We start from the raw sequence: 15,470 nt of genomic DNA on the forward strand, positions 1-15,470 counted from the left end.
GAAGAGACGGAGAGGGAAGAGTGGAGAGGGAGACGGGAGGAGTGGAGGATGACGAGGGGGAGGAGAGGAGGGAGGGGGGAAGAGAGGAGAGGGAGGGGGGAAGAGATTGAGGGGGGGAAGAGATTGGGGGAGAGAGGGAGAGGGGAAGAGAGGGAGGGGAGAGAGGGGAAGAGCGAGAGGGGAAGAGGGGAGAGGGGGGAAGAGAGGGAGGGGGGAAGTAGGGAGGGGGAAGAGAGGGGGAGAGGAGAGAGAGGGGAGGGGAAGAGAGGGAGGGGAAGAGAGGGAGGGGGAAGGAGAGGGGAGGGGAAGAGAGGGAGGAAGAGAGGGAGGGGGGAAGAGGAGGGAGGGAAGAGAGGGAGGGGGAAGAGAGAGGTGAGGGGGAGGAGAGGAGGGAGGGTGGGGAAGTGAAGGAGAGGGAGGGGGAAGGGTAATGAGAGACAAAGGGGGAGGAAAGTAGAGAGAGCGAGTGAGGGAATGTGTCAATGAGGAAAGGGAAAAGAAGAGAGAGGGGAGAGACAGAGAGGGAGAGAGAGGGAGAGAGAGACACAGAGAGAGAGGAGAGGACGAGGAAAGGAAAACGGAGAGGTGAGGCAATGAGGAGAGAGCAAGAGCAGGTGGAGGTAGAAGGGGGAGCCGACAGAGAAGGTGGCGGGAGGGGAGGGGGTGGTAGGGGGAGGGGGAGGGGGAGGGGGGGGAGGGGAGGGGGAGGGGGAGGGGAGGGGGAGGGGGTTCAATGCCCCCGGCTTGTGTGTGGGCCGTCAGGCTGTCTGTGACCGCTGTCACCCCTTGGGGCCTCTCACCTTCATCGTCCAGCTCCAGCTTCTCCAGCATGCCTTCCGCCGAGCCCGAGCCCGAGCACGAGCACGAGCCCTGCACCTGGGGGCGGGAAGAGAGAGAGGAGACGAGCAGAGGAGAGAGAGAGCAGAGACGCGGGTTAGCACGCGTGATCTGCACGGGTCCGGCCCGCCCGGCCCTGTCTGAGAAACCGCCTGGGCGCCGAGAGCCGCCGCCCCTCCCCTGCCCACCCCTCTCCCCCTCCCCCTCCGCCCTCCCCTGCTCCACCCCTCTCCTCCCTCCCCCTCCCCTCCTGCCCCACCCCTCTCCCGCCTCCCCCTCCCCCTGCCCCACCCCTCTCCCCCTCCCCCTCCCCTGCCCCATCCCCTCTCCCCCCTCCCCCTCCCCTGCCCCACTCCCTCGCCCCCGCCCCCTCCCCCCTCCCCTGCTCCACCCCTCTCCCCCTCCCCTCCCCCCTCGCCCCTCCCCCCCCCCTCCCCCCCCCCTCCCCCCCCCCTCCCCTCCCCCTCCCCCTGCCCCAGCCCCTCTCTCAACTCAACCCCACCACTCACTCACGTCACCCACCCCTCTCTCACTCACCCCACCCCTCCTCTCACTCACACCACCACTCACTCACTCACACCCACCACTCACTCACTCACTCACTCACTCCCCTATCACTCACTAACCTCTCCTCTCTCTCACTCACTTCCCACCACTCACTCACTCACCCCACCCCTCTCTCACTCACCCCACCACTCACTCACTCACCCCACCACTCACTCACTCACTCACTCCCCCTATCACTCACTAACCTCTCCTCTCTCTCACTCACACCTCCCTCTCTATTCCCTCCTCTTTCTTCCCTTCCTCTCTTTCCCCTCTCCGCTCCCTCTTCTATCCCCCTCTATCCCCCCCTTTATCCCCCTCTAATTCCTCTATCCCCCTCTATTCCTCTATCCCCCTCTCTAATCCCCTATTCCCCTATCTCCTCTATCCCCCTCTATTCCTCTATCCCCTCTATTCTCCCCTATCCCCCTCTATTCCTCTATCCTCCACTATTCCTCTATCCTCCTCTATTCCTCTATTCCTCTATCCTCCTCTATCCCTCTCTATTCCTCTATCCCTCTCTATTCCTCTATCCCTCTCTATCCCTCTCTATTCCTCTATCCCCCTCTATTCCTCTATCCTCCTCTATCTCCTCTAACCCTCTCTAATTCCTCTATCCCCCTGTATTCCTTTATCCCTCTCTACTCCTCTATTCTCTATCTCCTCTATCCCCCTCTCCTCTATCCCTCTCTATTCCTCTATCTCCTCTATTCCTCTATCCTCCTCTATTCCTCTCTCCTCTATTCTCTATCCCTCTCTATTCCTCAATCCCTCTCTATTCCTCTATCCCTCTCTATTCCTCTATCTCCTCTATTCCTCTATCCCCTCTATTCCTCTATCCCCCCTATCCTCTATCCCTCTCTATCCTCTATCCCTCTATTCCTCTATCCCCCTCTATTCTCTATCCTCCTCTATTCCTCTATCCCTCTATTCCTCTCTTTCCTCTATCCCTCTCAATTCCTCTATCCCTCTCTATCCTCTATCCCCCCTATTCTCTATCTCCTCTATCCCCCTCTCTATTCCTCTATTCCTCTATCCCCCTCTATTCTTCTATCTCCTCTATTCCCCTCTCCTCTATCTCCTCTATTCCTCTATCCCCTCTCCTCTATCTCCTCTATTCTATCCCCCTCTATTCCTCTATATCCTCTATTCTATCCCCCTCTATCTCCTTTATTCCTCTATCCCCCTCTATTCCTCTATCCCCCTTTATTCCTCTATCCCCCTCTATTCCTCTATCCCCTTCTATTCTACCCCCTCTATCTCCTCTATTCTATCCCCCTCTATTCCTCTATCCCCCTCTATTCCTCTATCTCCTCTATTCCCCTATCCCCTCTATTCATCTATCTCCTCTGTCCCCCTCTATTCCTCTATCCCCCTCTATTCCTCTATCCCCCTCCTCCCCCCCCCCCCCCCCCCCCCCCCCCCCGGCCCCATTCACCGGGTCCGCTCGGCGCTCGATTGTCGCGGACTGCGCGGCGGGCGATGGTTCGATTGATCACTCACTCGCCACCTGCCGCCCTCCCTCATTCCATCCCTCCCAGGGACCGGCCCTGCCGCGCGGCGCCCCCCCCCCCCAACACCCCCCACATACACATCAAGCCCACACACCCCCAATATACACCCCCCCACACACACACACACACCGTGCAAATGCGGCTTCAGCAGCAGCCCGCTCTAAATGCACGTTTTTTAAAGATGTCGGCTTCATTTATGGATCTTTAAAACTTTGTACAAGCAAATTAGGAACAGAAATCGCGTGTACCAAACATCAACCGAATAAAAATATTTACAGAGTCCCGTTTGCTGCAGTCACGACGTGAGTGCGAGCCGTAATTCACCTGGATGCAGGGTGCAGGCAATGCACTGTGTGCACAGTCAATGTATTCACTGTCACTGGGTGCAGACAATGCAATGTACACACACTGCAATCCAAGCAGTTAAAATATTGCAGTCATTGCGCAGGCAATAGGGGACATGTCACCGGGTGCAGATATTGCAATGTGCACACATTTTTCAAAGCAGTTAATATTGCACAGCCAACGGGTAGGTGCATTAAAATGTGCATTCAAAGCAGATTAAGACAGCACAATGTCAGTGGGTGCAGCCAATGCAATATGCACATGACATTAAAAGCAGGTAATAAATACTGCACACTCACTAGGTGCAGACAATGCAATGTGTACAACCGGCATTCAAAGCAGACAGTAGTGCACATCATCACTAGGTACAGACAATGCAATGTGCACACTGCTTTTAAAGTAGTTAATATTGCACTGTCAACAGGTAGAGGCATTAAAATGCGTAGGAAATGGGGAATTGTTCAGACAATGTAATGTGTATACACTGCATTCAAACCAAACTGAAGGTAGACACAAATTGCTGGAGTAACTCAGCGAGACAGGCAGCATCTCTGGAGAGAAGGAATGCTATCTACCTCATTGGAAACCCTTGGACTATCTTTGGTCGGACTTTACTGGACTTTATCTTGCATTATTCACGTTATTCCCTTTATCGTCTATCTACACACTGTGGATGGCTCGATTGTAATCACATATTGTCTTTCCGCTGATTGGTTAGCATGCAACAAAAACTTCACTACCTCGGTACATGTGAGAATAAACTAAACTAAACTAAAGCAGTTAATATTGCACTGTCAACAGATAGAGGCATTAGATTGCACAGACAATAAGCTGCCACTGGCTGCAGATAATGCAAACTACACACTGCATTCAGAACAGGTAACACTGTCACTGGGTGCAGACAATGCAATGTGTACACACTGTATACGCACTGCTTGAAGAGCCGAATGGCCTCCTCCTGCACCTATTGTCTATTGTCTAAAGCAGCCAAAAGTGCACTCTCAACAGGTAGAGGCATTAGAATGCGCAGGGAATAGGTAGTCTGTCACTGAGTGCATTCACTGCAATGAGTTGATGCTACATTCAAAGCAGACATTACTGCCTGTCACTGGGTGCAGACATGATAATGTGCAGAATAGCATCCATAGAAACATAGAAAATAGGTGCAGGAGGAGGCCATTCCGCCCTTTGAGCCCACACCACCATTCATTGTGATCATGGCTGATCATCCACAATCAGTAACCTGTGCCCAACTTCTCCCCATATCCCTTGGTCCCACTAGCCCACAGAGCTCTATCTAACTCTCTCTTAAATTCATCCAGTGATTTGGTCTCCACTGCCCTCTGTGGCAGAAAATTCCACAAATTCACAACTCTCTGAGTGAAAAAGTTCCTCTCACCTCAGTTTTAAATGGCCTCCTCTTTATTCTAAGACTGTGGCCCCTGGTTCGGGACTCCCCCAACATCGGGAACATTTTTCCTGCATCTAACTTGTCCAGTCCTTTTATAATTTTGTATGTCTCTATAAGATCCCCTCTTATCCTTCTAAACTCCAGTGAATACAAGCCTAGTCCTTTCAATCTTTCCTCATATGACAGTCCCGCCATCCCAGGGATCAAACTCGTGAACCTACGCTGCACTGCCTCAATTACAAGGATGTCCTTCCTCAAATTAGGAGACCAAAACTGTACATAATACTCCAGATGTGGTCTTACCAGGGCCCTATGCAACTGCAGAAGAACCTCTTTACTCCTAAACTGAAATCCTCTCCTTATGAAGGCCAACATGCCATTAGCTTTCTTCACTGCCTGCTGTGCCTGCACGCCAACTTTCAGTGACTGGTGTACAAGGACACCCAGGTCTCGCTGCACTTCTCACTTACCTAACCTAACACTATTGAGATAATAATCTGCCTCCTTGTTTTTGCCGCCAAAGTGGATAACCTCACATTTATCTCCATTATACTGCATCTGCCATGCATCAGCCATGCATCAGCCCACTCACTCAATCTGTCCAGGTCACCCTGCAACCTCTGAAGAAAAGGAATAGGTGACGTTTGGGTCGAGGCACTTCTTCAGAAGTCTGAAGAAGGATCTCGACCCGAAACGTCACCCATTCCTTTCCTCCAGAGATGCTGCCTGGCCCGCCGAGTTAATCCAGCTTTTTGTGCCTATTCCTGTAAAAATGGAACTGCAGCAAATCCATGCAATTAGAATGCACCACATTAAATGCAGAAATATGTCTGTCAGTGCATGATCTGCACAATAGAGATATTACTGTAGTGATACTTGGTGCGGACATTGCAATGTGCACACACTGCATAGAGTGCAGATAGATAGTTTACAGATAATACGGTACTGCCGCCACATGTATGCACTGCATTCAAAGCAGACAATATTGCACTGTCAACAGGTAGAGGTATTAGAATGTGCAGGCAACAGGGAATCTGTCACCGGGTGCATACATTGCAATGTGTACACACTGCATATAATGCAGATAATACTGCACTGCCTGTTGATAATGCCTCTACCTGTTGACAGTGGAATATTAACTAATTTGAATGCAAATACTGCACCGGGTATGCACATTGCAATATGTACACACTGCAAGTAACTCAAATAATACAGCACACTGCAAGATGTACAAACTGCATTTAGAGCAGATAATTGTGAGCTATCAATGGTGCACAATGTGCAGACGTGGCATTGAGTAGAGATATAAATGCATTGCCTCTGGGAGCAGCCATTGCAATGTGTACAGACTGCATATAAAGCAGATAATTGTGCACTATCAACAGACACATTGGTGATATTAATGAAGTGTATTCCAATTGCATTGATTAGATGCAGTTAACCTGTCACCGGGTGTAGACAATGCAATATGTACTCACCATTCAAAAAATAACATTGTGCTTGGTACAGCCCTTGGAATGTGCAGATGTGACATGCAATAGAGATATTACTACACTGTCACCCTGTGTAAAAATTCCATGCTGTATACAATGAGATAACATTGTACTGACACCACAGGCAGACATTCCAATGTGCAAACATGGTATCCAACATAGATAAACCCGTAAAATAGACACTAAAAGCTGGAGTAACTAATCAGGTTTGGCAACGTCTCTGAAGAAAAGGAATAGGTGACGTTTGGGTCGAGGCACTTCTTCAGAAGTCTGAAGAAGGATCTCGACCCGAAATGTCACCTATTCCTTTCCTCCAGAGATGCTGCCTGACCCGCCGAGTTAATCCAGCACTTTGTGCCAATTCCTGTAAAAATGGAACTGCAGCCAATCCATGCAATTAGAATGCACCACATTAAATGCAGAAATATGAGCTCCAGAAACTCTTGATGTATGCCTGAATCGACATTATAATTCAAATAAATTAATATCCTTTATTTATAATACTCTCCTAGATACTGACATTCCGTCATCAGAATCATATAGACGAGCATGGGAGGACGAATTGAACCAACTCATAATGCAAGATATATGGGATGAAAGTTTACAACATATACACCAATGTTCATTAAATACTAGACATTCCTTAATACAATTTAAAATAATACATAAATTACATTATTCGAAGACGAAATTAAATAGGATTTTTCCTAGTATCTCTCCTATTTGTGATAAATGTCAATTTCAAGAAGCTAATTTAACTCATATTTTCGTAACTTGCATAAAAATGCAAAATTTCTGGTTGGATATTTTTTAAATAGTTTCTAAAGTTATCAACAAGCAATTGGATATGGATCCAAAATTAATTATATTAGGATTATCAGAACATACTACAAACTTTACAACAAGTCAGGTACATTTTCTTGATTACAGTTTAATAACTGCGAAAAAATTAATACTTAAATTTTGGAAAAAAACAATAACCCCCACAATTAAAATGTGGACTACGGAAATGACAGAGACCCTGCATTTGGAAAAAATAAGATTTGCCTTAATTGACAAACCTGATTTATTTTTTAAAATATGGTCTCCATTTATTGAATTTTTAGAAAAGTAAATGGGTTTGACACAGGACTAAAATAAAAAAATTTAATTAAAAGTTGAAACTTGAGTTTAGGGTTGGATGTACAACTGTGGTTATTGTCTCCCGGATCTACCCCCTTTAATTTTTATAGTTATACCTTTAAAAAAAAAAAATTTATTCTCTCTTCCTAATAGTTTATAGTTTTTTTTTCTTTTCTTTATTTTTTATTTTCTCTCTTTAAAAATTAAACAATTGAAGCTATGTAAGAACTTTGTAACAAATTTGTCTTTTATTTCTATCTGTACATATGCTTTTCAAAAATAAAAATATATAAAAATAAAAAAAAGAAATATGTCTGTCAGTGCATGATCCGCGCATTGGAAGATATAAGTTTATGTAGCAGATTTAGTATGCAATCAAGCCATCCACAGTGTACAAATACAGGATAAGGATATAATGTTGAGTGTAAGATAGAATCCAATAAAGGACGATTTAAAGATAGTCCAAGGGTCTCCAATGAGGTAGATGGGAGGTCAAGACCACTCTCTAGCTGGTGAGAGGACGATTCAGTTGCCTGATAACAACTGTGAAGAAACTGTCCCTGAATCTAGAGATGAGCATTTTCACACTTTTGTACATCTTGCCTGATGGGAGAGGGGAGAAGAGGGAGTAACTGGGGGTGACTGGTCCTTGATTATGCTGGCAGACTTGCCAAGGTGGCATGAAGTGCAGATGGTCAATGGAAGGGTGCTTAGTTTGGGTGATAGATAATACTGTCCTTTTCATAACATATTAAACCTATCGGCTGTCATATTGGTGCACAGGTTTGGTGAAGTGTAAGAATCCAATATCAAGTCCTGGTGGCTGGAAGGAGCCCAGAGGAAAAATGCGGCATTGGTCCTTGAGCTTATGATGGGTTACATTCTAACTGTATTGTTGGACATTCATGAGGCACTGTGGACTATCAGTATCAGCAGAAATGCACAGGGCCACAATCTAACCTCATGGCTCACCATCAAGACCTGTCCTGTCAACGGAGGTCTCGAGGCCCCCTTCCGCGGGTGGACAAAGAAGGGAAGAGATTGAACTTTTTTTCGCCTTCCATCACAGTGAAGAATGAGGAGGAGTCACTGTGGTGGATGTTCATGTGAAAATGTATTTAGCGTGGAAACAGGCCGACTGAGTCCACATCAATCAGCGATCACCCCGTACACCAGCACCAGCCCACACTCCAGGGACAATACACAACTTTCAGAATCCAATTAACCTACAAACCCGCACATCTTAGTGTTGTGAGAGGAAACAGGAACACCTGGAGAAAACCAACCCATGCAGGTCACGGGGAGAACGTACAAATTTCGTAGAAATTTGAGGTCAGGATAAACCCGGGTCTCTGGCGCTGTAAGGCAGCAACTGCTGAGTATTTCCAGTATTTGCTGTTTTGTTTGGATTCCCAGAATCTGTTTTTTTTTTTGGTGTCCTTGCCTCCGGTGGGAATAGGCAAGTTTATTTTGGCTACAACTTGTAGACTTGGATATAATCACTCTATTCTTTTTTTTCATATTTCAGATATTTCAGATTCAGCGCGGAAACAGGCCTTTTCGGCCCACCAAGTCCGCGCCGCCCAGCGATCCCCGCACATTACTATAAGAGCAATGCATTTCACTCACGTAGTGACATGAAAGTCGATTGGATTAGGTCAAGGTTTATTATTGTCACGTGCAACGAGGTCCAAGCTTCTGTACCTTTTGCCCAACTGCAGCCAGAAAAAGAAGGATAGACCGGGGTGGAACAAGTCTTTGATTCGATTATGAAATTAGATCTACAGCCCATAGATAGAGGGCCAAAGCTCCTGTTTCCACACTTAAATAACTCCATATAAGATCATAAGACATCGGAGCAGAATTAGGCCATTCAGCCCATCGTTTACTCTGCCATTCAATCATGGCAGATCTATTTTTCCCTCTCAACTCCATTCTTCTGCCTTCTCCCTGTAATCTTTGACGTTCTTACTAATCAAGAAACAATCAATTTCTGCTTTAAAAATACCCCATGACGGCCTCCACAGACATCTATGGCAATTAATTGCACCGATTCACTACGTTCTGGCTAAAGAAATTCGTTCTCATTTCCATTCTAAAGCTACGTCCTTTTATTCTGAGGCTGTTCCCTCTGGTTCTAGGCGCTCCCATTACTGAAAATATCTTTTCCAAATCTACTGTATCCAGACCTTTCAATATTACGATACCTGGAATAATCTCCAGTTACATTCTCCTCTGTACCTGGAATGCCGTTTTAATTGCTTTACTCAATTTCCTATTAAACCGATGCAGGATTTGATTACTGGGTTTAATAAATAAATAAATACACTGCGTAGATAAAGAGTGTTCCTTGCATTTCTCTGACACATAAACACAGCATTAGCCCTACAGTCAGAGCTAGATAAGAGTGTGCTGATTAATCTAACTGGAGAGTGTGAACTGAAGGACGATAAGTACACACAATGCATTTCACACAAGGCATTCTGTAATAGTCGCCAGCTCAATGTGGATCAGCACCATTTATACAAAAACCTCATTCCACATTTCCAGTAAAGGGCCTTTCCCACTGAGCCGATTTTTTAGGCGTCTGCCGGCGACTGTCAAAGTCATAGCAGATCGGCAAAATTTTATTTTACCCTACGACAATGACCACGACAATGCCGAGTCAGTTCGAGATTACACCGTCTTCGGAAACATCGCGAAATTCCCACGCTTATCAATGCTTTTCCGGCGTCCTAATTTTCGCTGAAATCACTGACAAGTCTGTAATTACTTGAGAGTTTTGAAATATAACATCTTGCCCGGGTTACTTGAAAACCAAACTTCACGATAAGAAGGCATAAACTGGATTGACTTCCAGTTAATTAATAGCAGTATTAAGAAATTTAATTTTAAACGTGGTTAAATGGATTTTTGTGCGGAGTGTGGGCATTCTTTGAAAATGTACGGGAGATGCATATCTGGTTTCTGGGTTTCATATCTGGGTTGAGAGCCTACTTTAAATGTAATCGCTGATGGCCATAAACATCGCAAAAATTCCCACGCTTACCTGACTGTCAAACTGTCGCCTCCAATCTACCTGCCAAATGTCCTGACAGTAAATAAATTGGTTAGACACAAGTATTTTATGGTATCATCAAATGACTTTATTTAATTTAATATTACGTACTTCTAAATGCATCTAAGACAACCTAGCAAATGTGGGGACAGCATGCGACAGCGCCCGCAATAAGCAACGATACCTGGCGACAAGCCAGCTGTCGCCGAGAAATTTCAATCCGGTTGATTTCTCAGCGATGCGCCGAGATCCACTACGATTCTTGGAAGACTCCTCACAATCATGCCCGCGACACCCCGGTGAACTGTCGGCGACAGCCTAGTCGCCGGCAGTCGCCTTAAAATCGCCTAAGTGGGTCAGGCCCATTCAGAGCTGTGATCAAGCAAGTACATATATTTTAAAAATGGGGTACAGTTTCCCCAAGCAAGATAACCTGAAAAACAGTAGAGTTATTCCACCGTGCCACACATGCAATACGATGACATCACAAATGGTCCTGCACTCAATATTAAAGGTCCCCTTGCTCAGAAGGGCATCTTTTCTAATTTATTGTATATGTTTTAAAGTATATGCAACATTTCACTGATAGGATACTCAACAGGTCAGACCATAAGGCATCGGAGCAGAATTAGGCCTTTCGGCCCATTGAGTGTCCTCCACATTCAATCATGGTTGATCTATATTTCCCTCTCAACCTTATTCTCCTGCCTTCTCTATGTAACCTTTGATGTCCTAACTTCCAATCTCTGCTTTAAAAATACCCAGTGCCTTGGCCTTCACTGCCGTTTGTGGCAATGAACCATTCTATCAACAACTAGAGAGTGGTCCTGACCTACCATCTACCTCATTGGAGACCCTCAGACTATCTTTAATCGGACTTTACTGGACTTTACCTTGCATTAAACGTTATTTCCTTTATCCTGTATCTACATACTGTGGATGGCTCGATTATAATCATGTATAGTCTTTCCGCTGACTTTACAGCACCCAAACAAAAAAAATGTCACTGTAACTTGATACACATGACAACAATAAACTAAACTAGTTAACAAAAATCCTCATCTCCATTCTAAAGGTACATCCTTTTATTCTCAGGCTGTGCCCTCTTGTTCTAGACTCTCCCATTACTGGAAAGATCCTTTCTACATCCACTCTATCTAGGCCTTTCATTATCTGTGAGGTTTCAATGAGATCCTCTTCATCCTTCTAAACTCCAGAATTAATTCAATCATCCCTGGGATCATTCTCGTAGTCGGGATCTGTGGGAAGAGAAACAGCTAATGTTTCAGGTCAAAGACTGCCTTATGAAACATTTGCTCTGTCTGCCCTCCTTCAGGTGCAGTCTGACATGCTGAGTATCCCCAGCATTTCTTTTTAGATTTCCAGAATTTGCTTTTTATTTTTTAACTTTTATCAAGCAACTGAACCATCCTATCAACAGCTAGAGAGGTCCAGAGCTACAATCTACCTCATTGGAGACACTCGGGCTATCTTTAAACGTAATTCACCGGACTTTATCTTGCACAAAACATTATTCCCTTTATCATGTATCTTTACACTGTGGGTGGCTCGATTGTAATCATGTATAGATTTTCTGCTGACTGCATAGCACACAACAAAAGCTTTTCACTGTAGCTCAGTCTGAAGAAGGGTCTCGACCCAAAATGTCACCCATTCCTTCTCTCCTGAGATGCTGCCTGACCTGCTGAGTTACTCCAGCATTTTGTGAATAAACACCTTCGATTTGTACCAGCATCTGCAGTTATTTTCTTACATTTCACTGTGACAATAAGCTAAACTAAACTAACAACCAAAAAATACCTCTGATTGCAATAAGCAGTCTTTTAACAAGTGATGGAAGTAACTACTGCATCCTTTGTCATTATCTGTGCACTGTGGATAGATAGCTTGATGTAATATTCATTTATAGTCTTTCATTTATAAACAAAAGATTTTCACTCTATCCCAGTATAGGTAACAATTAATTAACTAAACTAAAACTTGCAGACTTACTGTTTCGGATATCACACCACACGAGTAATTCATTTACACTCAAGTAATTAAATGCATGCAGATTGAATTTAAAGTTACAGCCCAAAGCCACCAAAACGCAGGACAAATCTGGAGTATTGTGTACAGTTTTGGTCTCCTAATTTGAGGAAGGACATCCTTGTAATTGAGGCAGTGCAGCGTAGGTTCACGAGATTGATCCCTGGGATGGCAGGACTGACATATGAGGAAAGATTGAAAAGACTAGACTGGAGTTTAGAAGGATGAGAGGGGATCTTATAGAGACATATAAAATTATAAAAGGACTGGACAAGCTAGATGCAGGAAAAATGTTCCCAATGTTGGGCGAGTCCAGAACCAGGGGCCACAGTCTTAGAATAAAGGGGAGGCCATTTAAAACTGAGGTGAGAAAAAACTTTTCCACCCAGAGAGTTGTGAATTTGTGGAATTCTCTGCCACAGAGTGCAGTGGAAGCCAAATCACTGGATGGATTTAAGAGAGAGTTAGATAGAGCTCTAGGGGCTAGTGGAATCAAGGGATATGGGGAGAAGGCAGGCACGGGTTATTGATTGGGGACGATCAGCCATGATCACAATGAATGGCGGTGCATGCTTGAAGGGCCGAATTGGCTCCTCCTGCACCTATTTTCTATGTTTCTATGTCTATGTTTCTAAATGATGGCAGCTCCCTGCAGGAGACATCAACAGAGGCAGTGCAGAGACATTGCTCACATCCATTTTCTAAGCCTCAAGAAGAAACATGTGCCAGTCAATCTTAAATGATTAACATTTCATTGCACCAGTGAAGGGAGGTGAGCACTTGATAACCCCAATGATCTACTGGCATCTACACGCCTAGTTTTTGCTGTCTTATAGTTTAACTGTGTAAAGGCATTTTAGATTCTCACTAGACCAAGTGGACCCGTTGGGCCCAAACCTCTCCTACATTGGTGCAGCACCTTCTCCTCCCCCCTTCCCCCCTTCCCCCTCCCCTCTCCCCCTCCACCCCTTCCCCTCCCCCCTTCCCCTCCCCCCCACTCCATCCCACTAATCCTCCCTCCTTCCCCCGTCCCTCCCTCCCTCCCTCCCTCCCTCCCTAGGAGATAGATTAAAACTTTAAAATGTGAATAACTTAAAAAATATAACTCAGATTTCAATGAAACTTCTTCCATTAGCACCAAAGGGGCAACGGTGAGTAAGATGAGCCTAAAATTGTCGCGCTATCGTGTACCGTTTTGGCTGTAGTTCAGGAACAAACAAACAAACAAATGAGAGTTTTAGTATATAGATGTGGCATTGGGTTTCTTGGTTAAACATGTCGGTTGTGTGTTTGTTAACATGTGGATAGCTTATTATTGAATATGAAGTTAGTTATTGTCCTGCAGCATAAGTGTGTATCGGTAGTTTAGATACCACTTTGGCATGGGGCTTGATTTTCTTGGTTGAGCCCTTATCCTGGTGTTACATATGGTTGTTAAAGTACTTTGTGTTTTAACATTAATTCAGAGAAAACTATTCTGTTATTGCTAAAAATGTAATTCCTCATGTTAAATTGCAGTTGGAGCAAATGCCTGTTCTAAATTGAAACAGCATCATGAAGTTATTCAGAACTGACAAAAACGAGGATGAAAATAAATAAAAATTGGATCCACTGGGGTTACACTTCAAAAAACAATTTCTATTTACTCAACCAAGAGGGAGGGCGAAGGTTTCAAGGAGATTTATGAGACAGATTTTTTAAACACAGAGGGTGGTTGGCGCCTGGAATGTGCAGCAGAGTAAGCGGCAGAAGCAGATAAGATAGCAATGTTTCCAAAGCATTTAGACAGGCAGGGAATAGAGTGATATGGACCATGTGCGGGCAGATGGCATTAGATAGATTGGCATCATGGTCATGGAGTCATAGAATTTAAGACTACCGTTACTATCAACTTGAAAACCTTCGAGTGAAACAAACAATTTTATGGGCAGCACCTTGGCACAGCAACAAAGTTGCTGCTTTGCAGCGCCAGAGACCCGGGTTCGATCCTAACTATGGGTGCTGACTGTACAGAGTTTGTATGTTCTCTCTGTGACTGCGTGTGTTTTCCCTGGGTGCCCTAGTTTCTTTCCACACTCCAAAGACATATAGGTTTGTAGGTTAATTGGCTTTGGTAAAAACTGTAAATTGTTCCTAGTGTGTATGATAGTGCTAGTGTACGGGGATCGCTAGTTGGCGTAATGTCGCTGGGCTGAAGGGCCTGTTTCCGCGCTGTCGCTCCAAAAGAATAGGCTGTAAAGCACGGAGGCAGGTCTTTTGGCCCAACCCGTCCATGCTGACGGCATTCTGAGTTGGTTCAATTTGCCTGCATTTGGCCCAGAGCTTTCTCAACCCTCCTATCCATATAACTGTCTAAAAGTCTCTTAAAAGTCACCATATCTCCTTTTATAGCTCACTCTGTGAGCTCTGTTATTCTGTGTGTGTGTGTGCTCTATCCTCTGCAATCTCAGCATGTTTTGACACCCAGGCAATTTGCAGTTTTAGACCTATAACAGTCCCTGAGCTACTGAAATAATTCCTTCTCTGCAACATTATGGATCACAGGCTCATCCTCCTGCCCAGACATCCATCCCCAGCTGGATATGCTGAGCACACCATTTAAAGGCAGCATCTTGTTGTTCTCTACCTCCAATACTAATTTCCATTGACAACCATTATTACATAGTGCACTCAGGGTTACCAACTGGGAATGAATTTCTGAGAACATAACCTTTAATTATTTATAAAATACCTTCCAAATTTTAATAAAATATTTTATTGACTTTGTATCACAGATAATTATGGCAAAAAAAAAATCCAGATTCAAAATGGTAAAAAAACTCAGAGATTTCTTAACAAAATTGTTTGTTTCACTCAAAGGTTTTCAGGTTGATAGCAAACGTCACCTAGTCCTTTTCTTCTGAGATGCTGTCTGCCCGCTGAGTTATTCCAGCATTTTGTGTCCATCTATGGTAGTCTTAAGATCGTAGAACTGTGCAGCACAGGAACAGACCCTTCGGCTTAGATTGTCCATGCTGAACATGATACGAAGTTAAACTAATCTCTGCCTGTGTGTGATCCATTTCCTTCCATTCCCTGTATATACACGTGCCTAT

General features: G+C 44.9%; 1 protein-coding gene across 11 annotated transcripts in view; it reads right to left on the minus strand.

Annotated features, from left to right (window-relative positions):
• LOC144607619 (5'-AMP-activated protein kinase subunit gamma-2) overlaps positions 1 to 15,470 on the minus strand; it is a 340,164-nt gene that overhangs the window by 60,135 nt on the left and 264,559 nt on the right. For 10 of the 11 annotated variants that reach the window (XM_078424584.1, XM_078424612.1, XM_078424629.1 and 7 more), the window contains one exon: positions 801 to 876. In XM_078424584.1, the coding sequence (XP_078280710.1) occupies positions 801 to 876 (76 nt within the window). Of the gene's footprint in view, positions 1 to 800; positions 877 to 3,173; positions 3,210 to 15,470 lie in introns of those variants that run through there. The other variant, XM_078424656.1, reaches the window with a different exon arrangement.

Source organism: Rhinoraja longicauda, chromosome 2, assembly GCF_053455715.1.
Source record: "Rhinoraja longicauda isolate Sanriku21f chromosome 2, sRhiLon1.1, whole genome shotgun sequence".
In the NCBI taxonomy this organism is placed as follows: domain Eukaryota; kingdom Metazoa; phylum Chordata; class Chondrichthyes; order Rajiformes; family Arhynchobatidae; genus Rhinoraja; species Rhinoraja longicauda.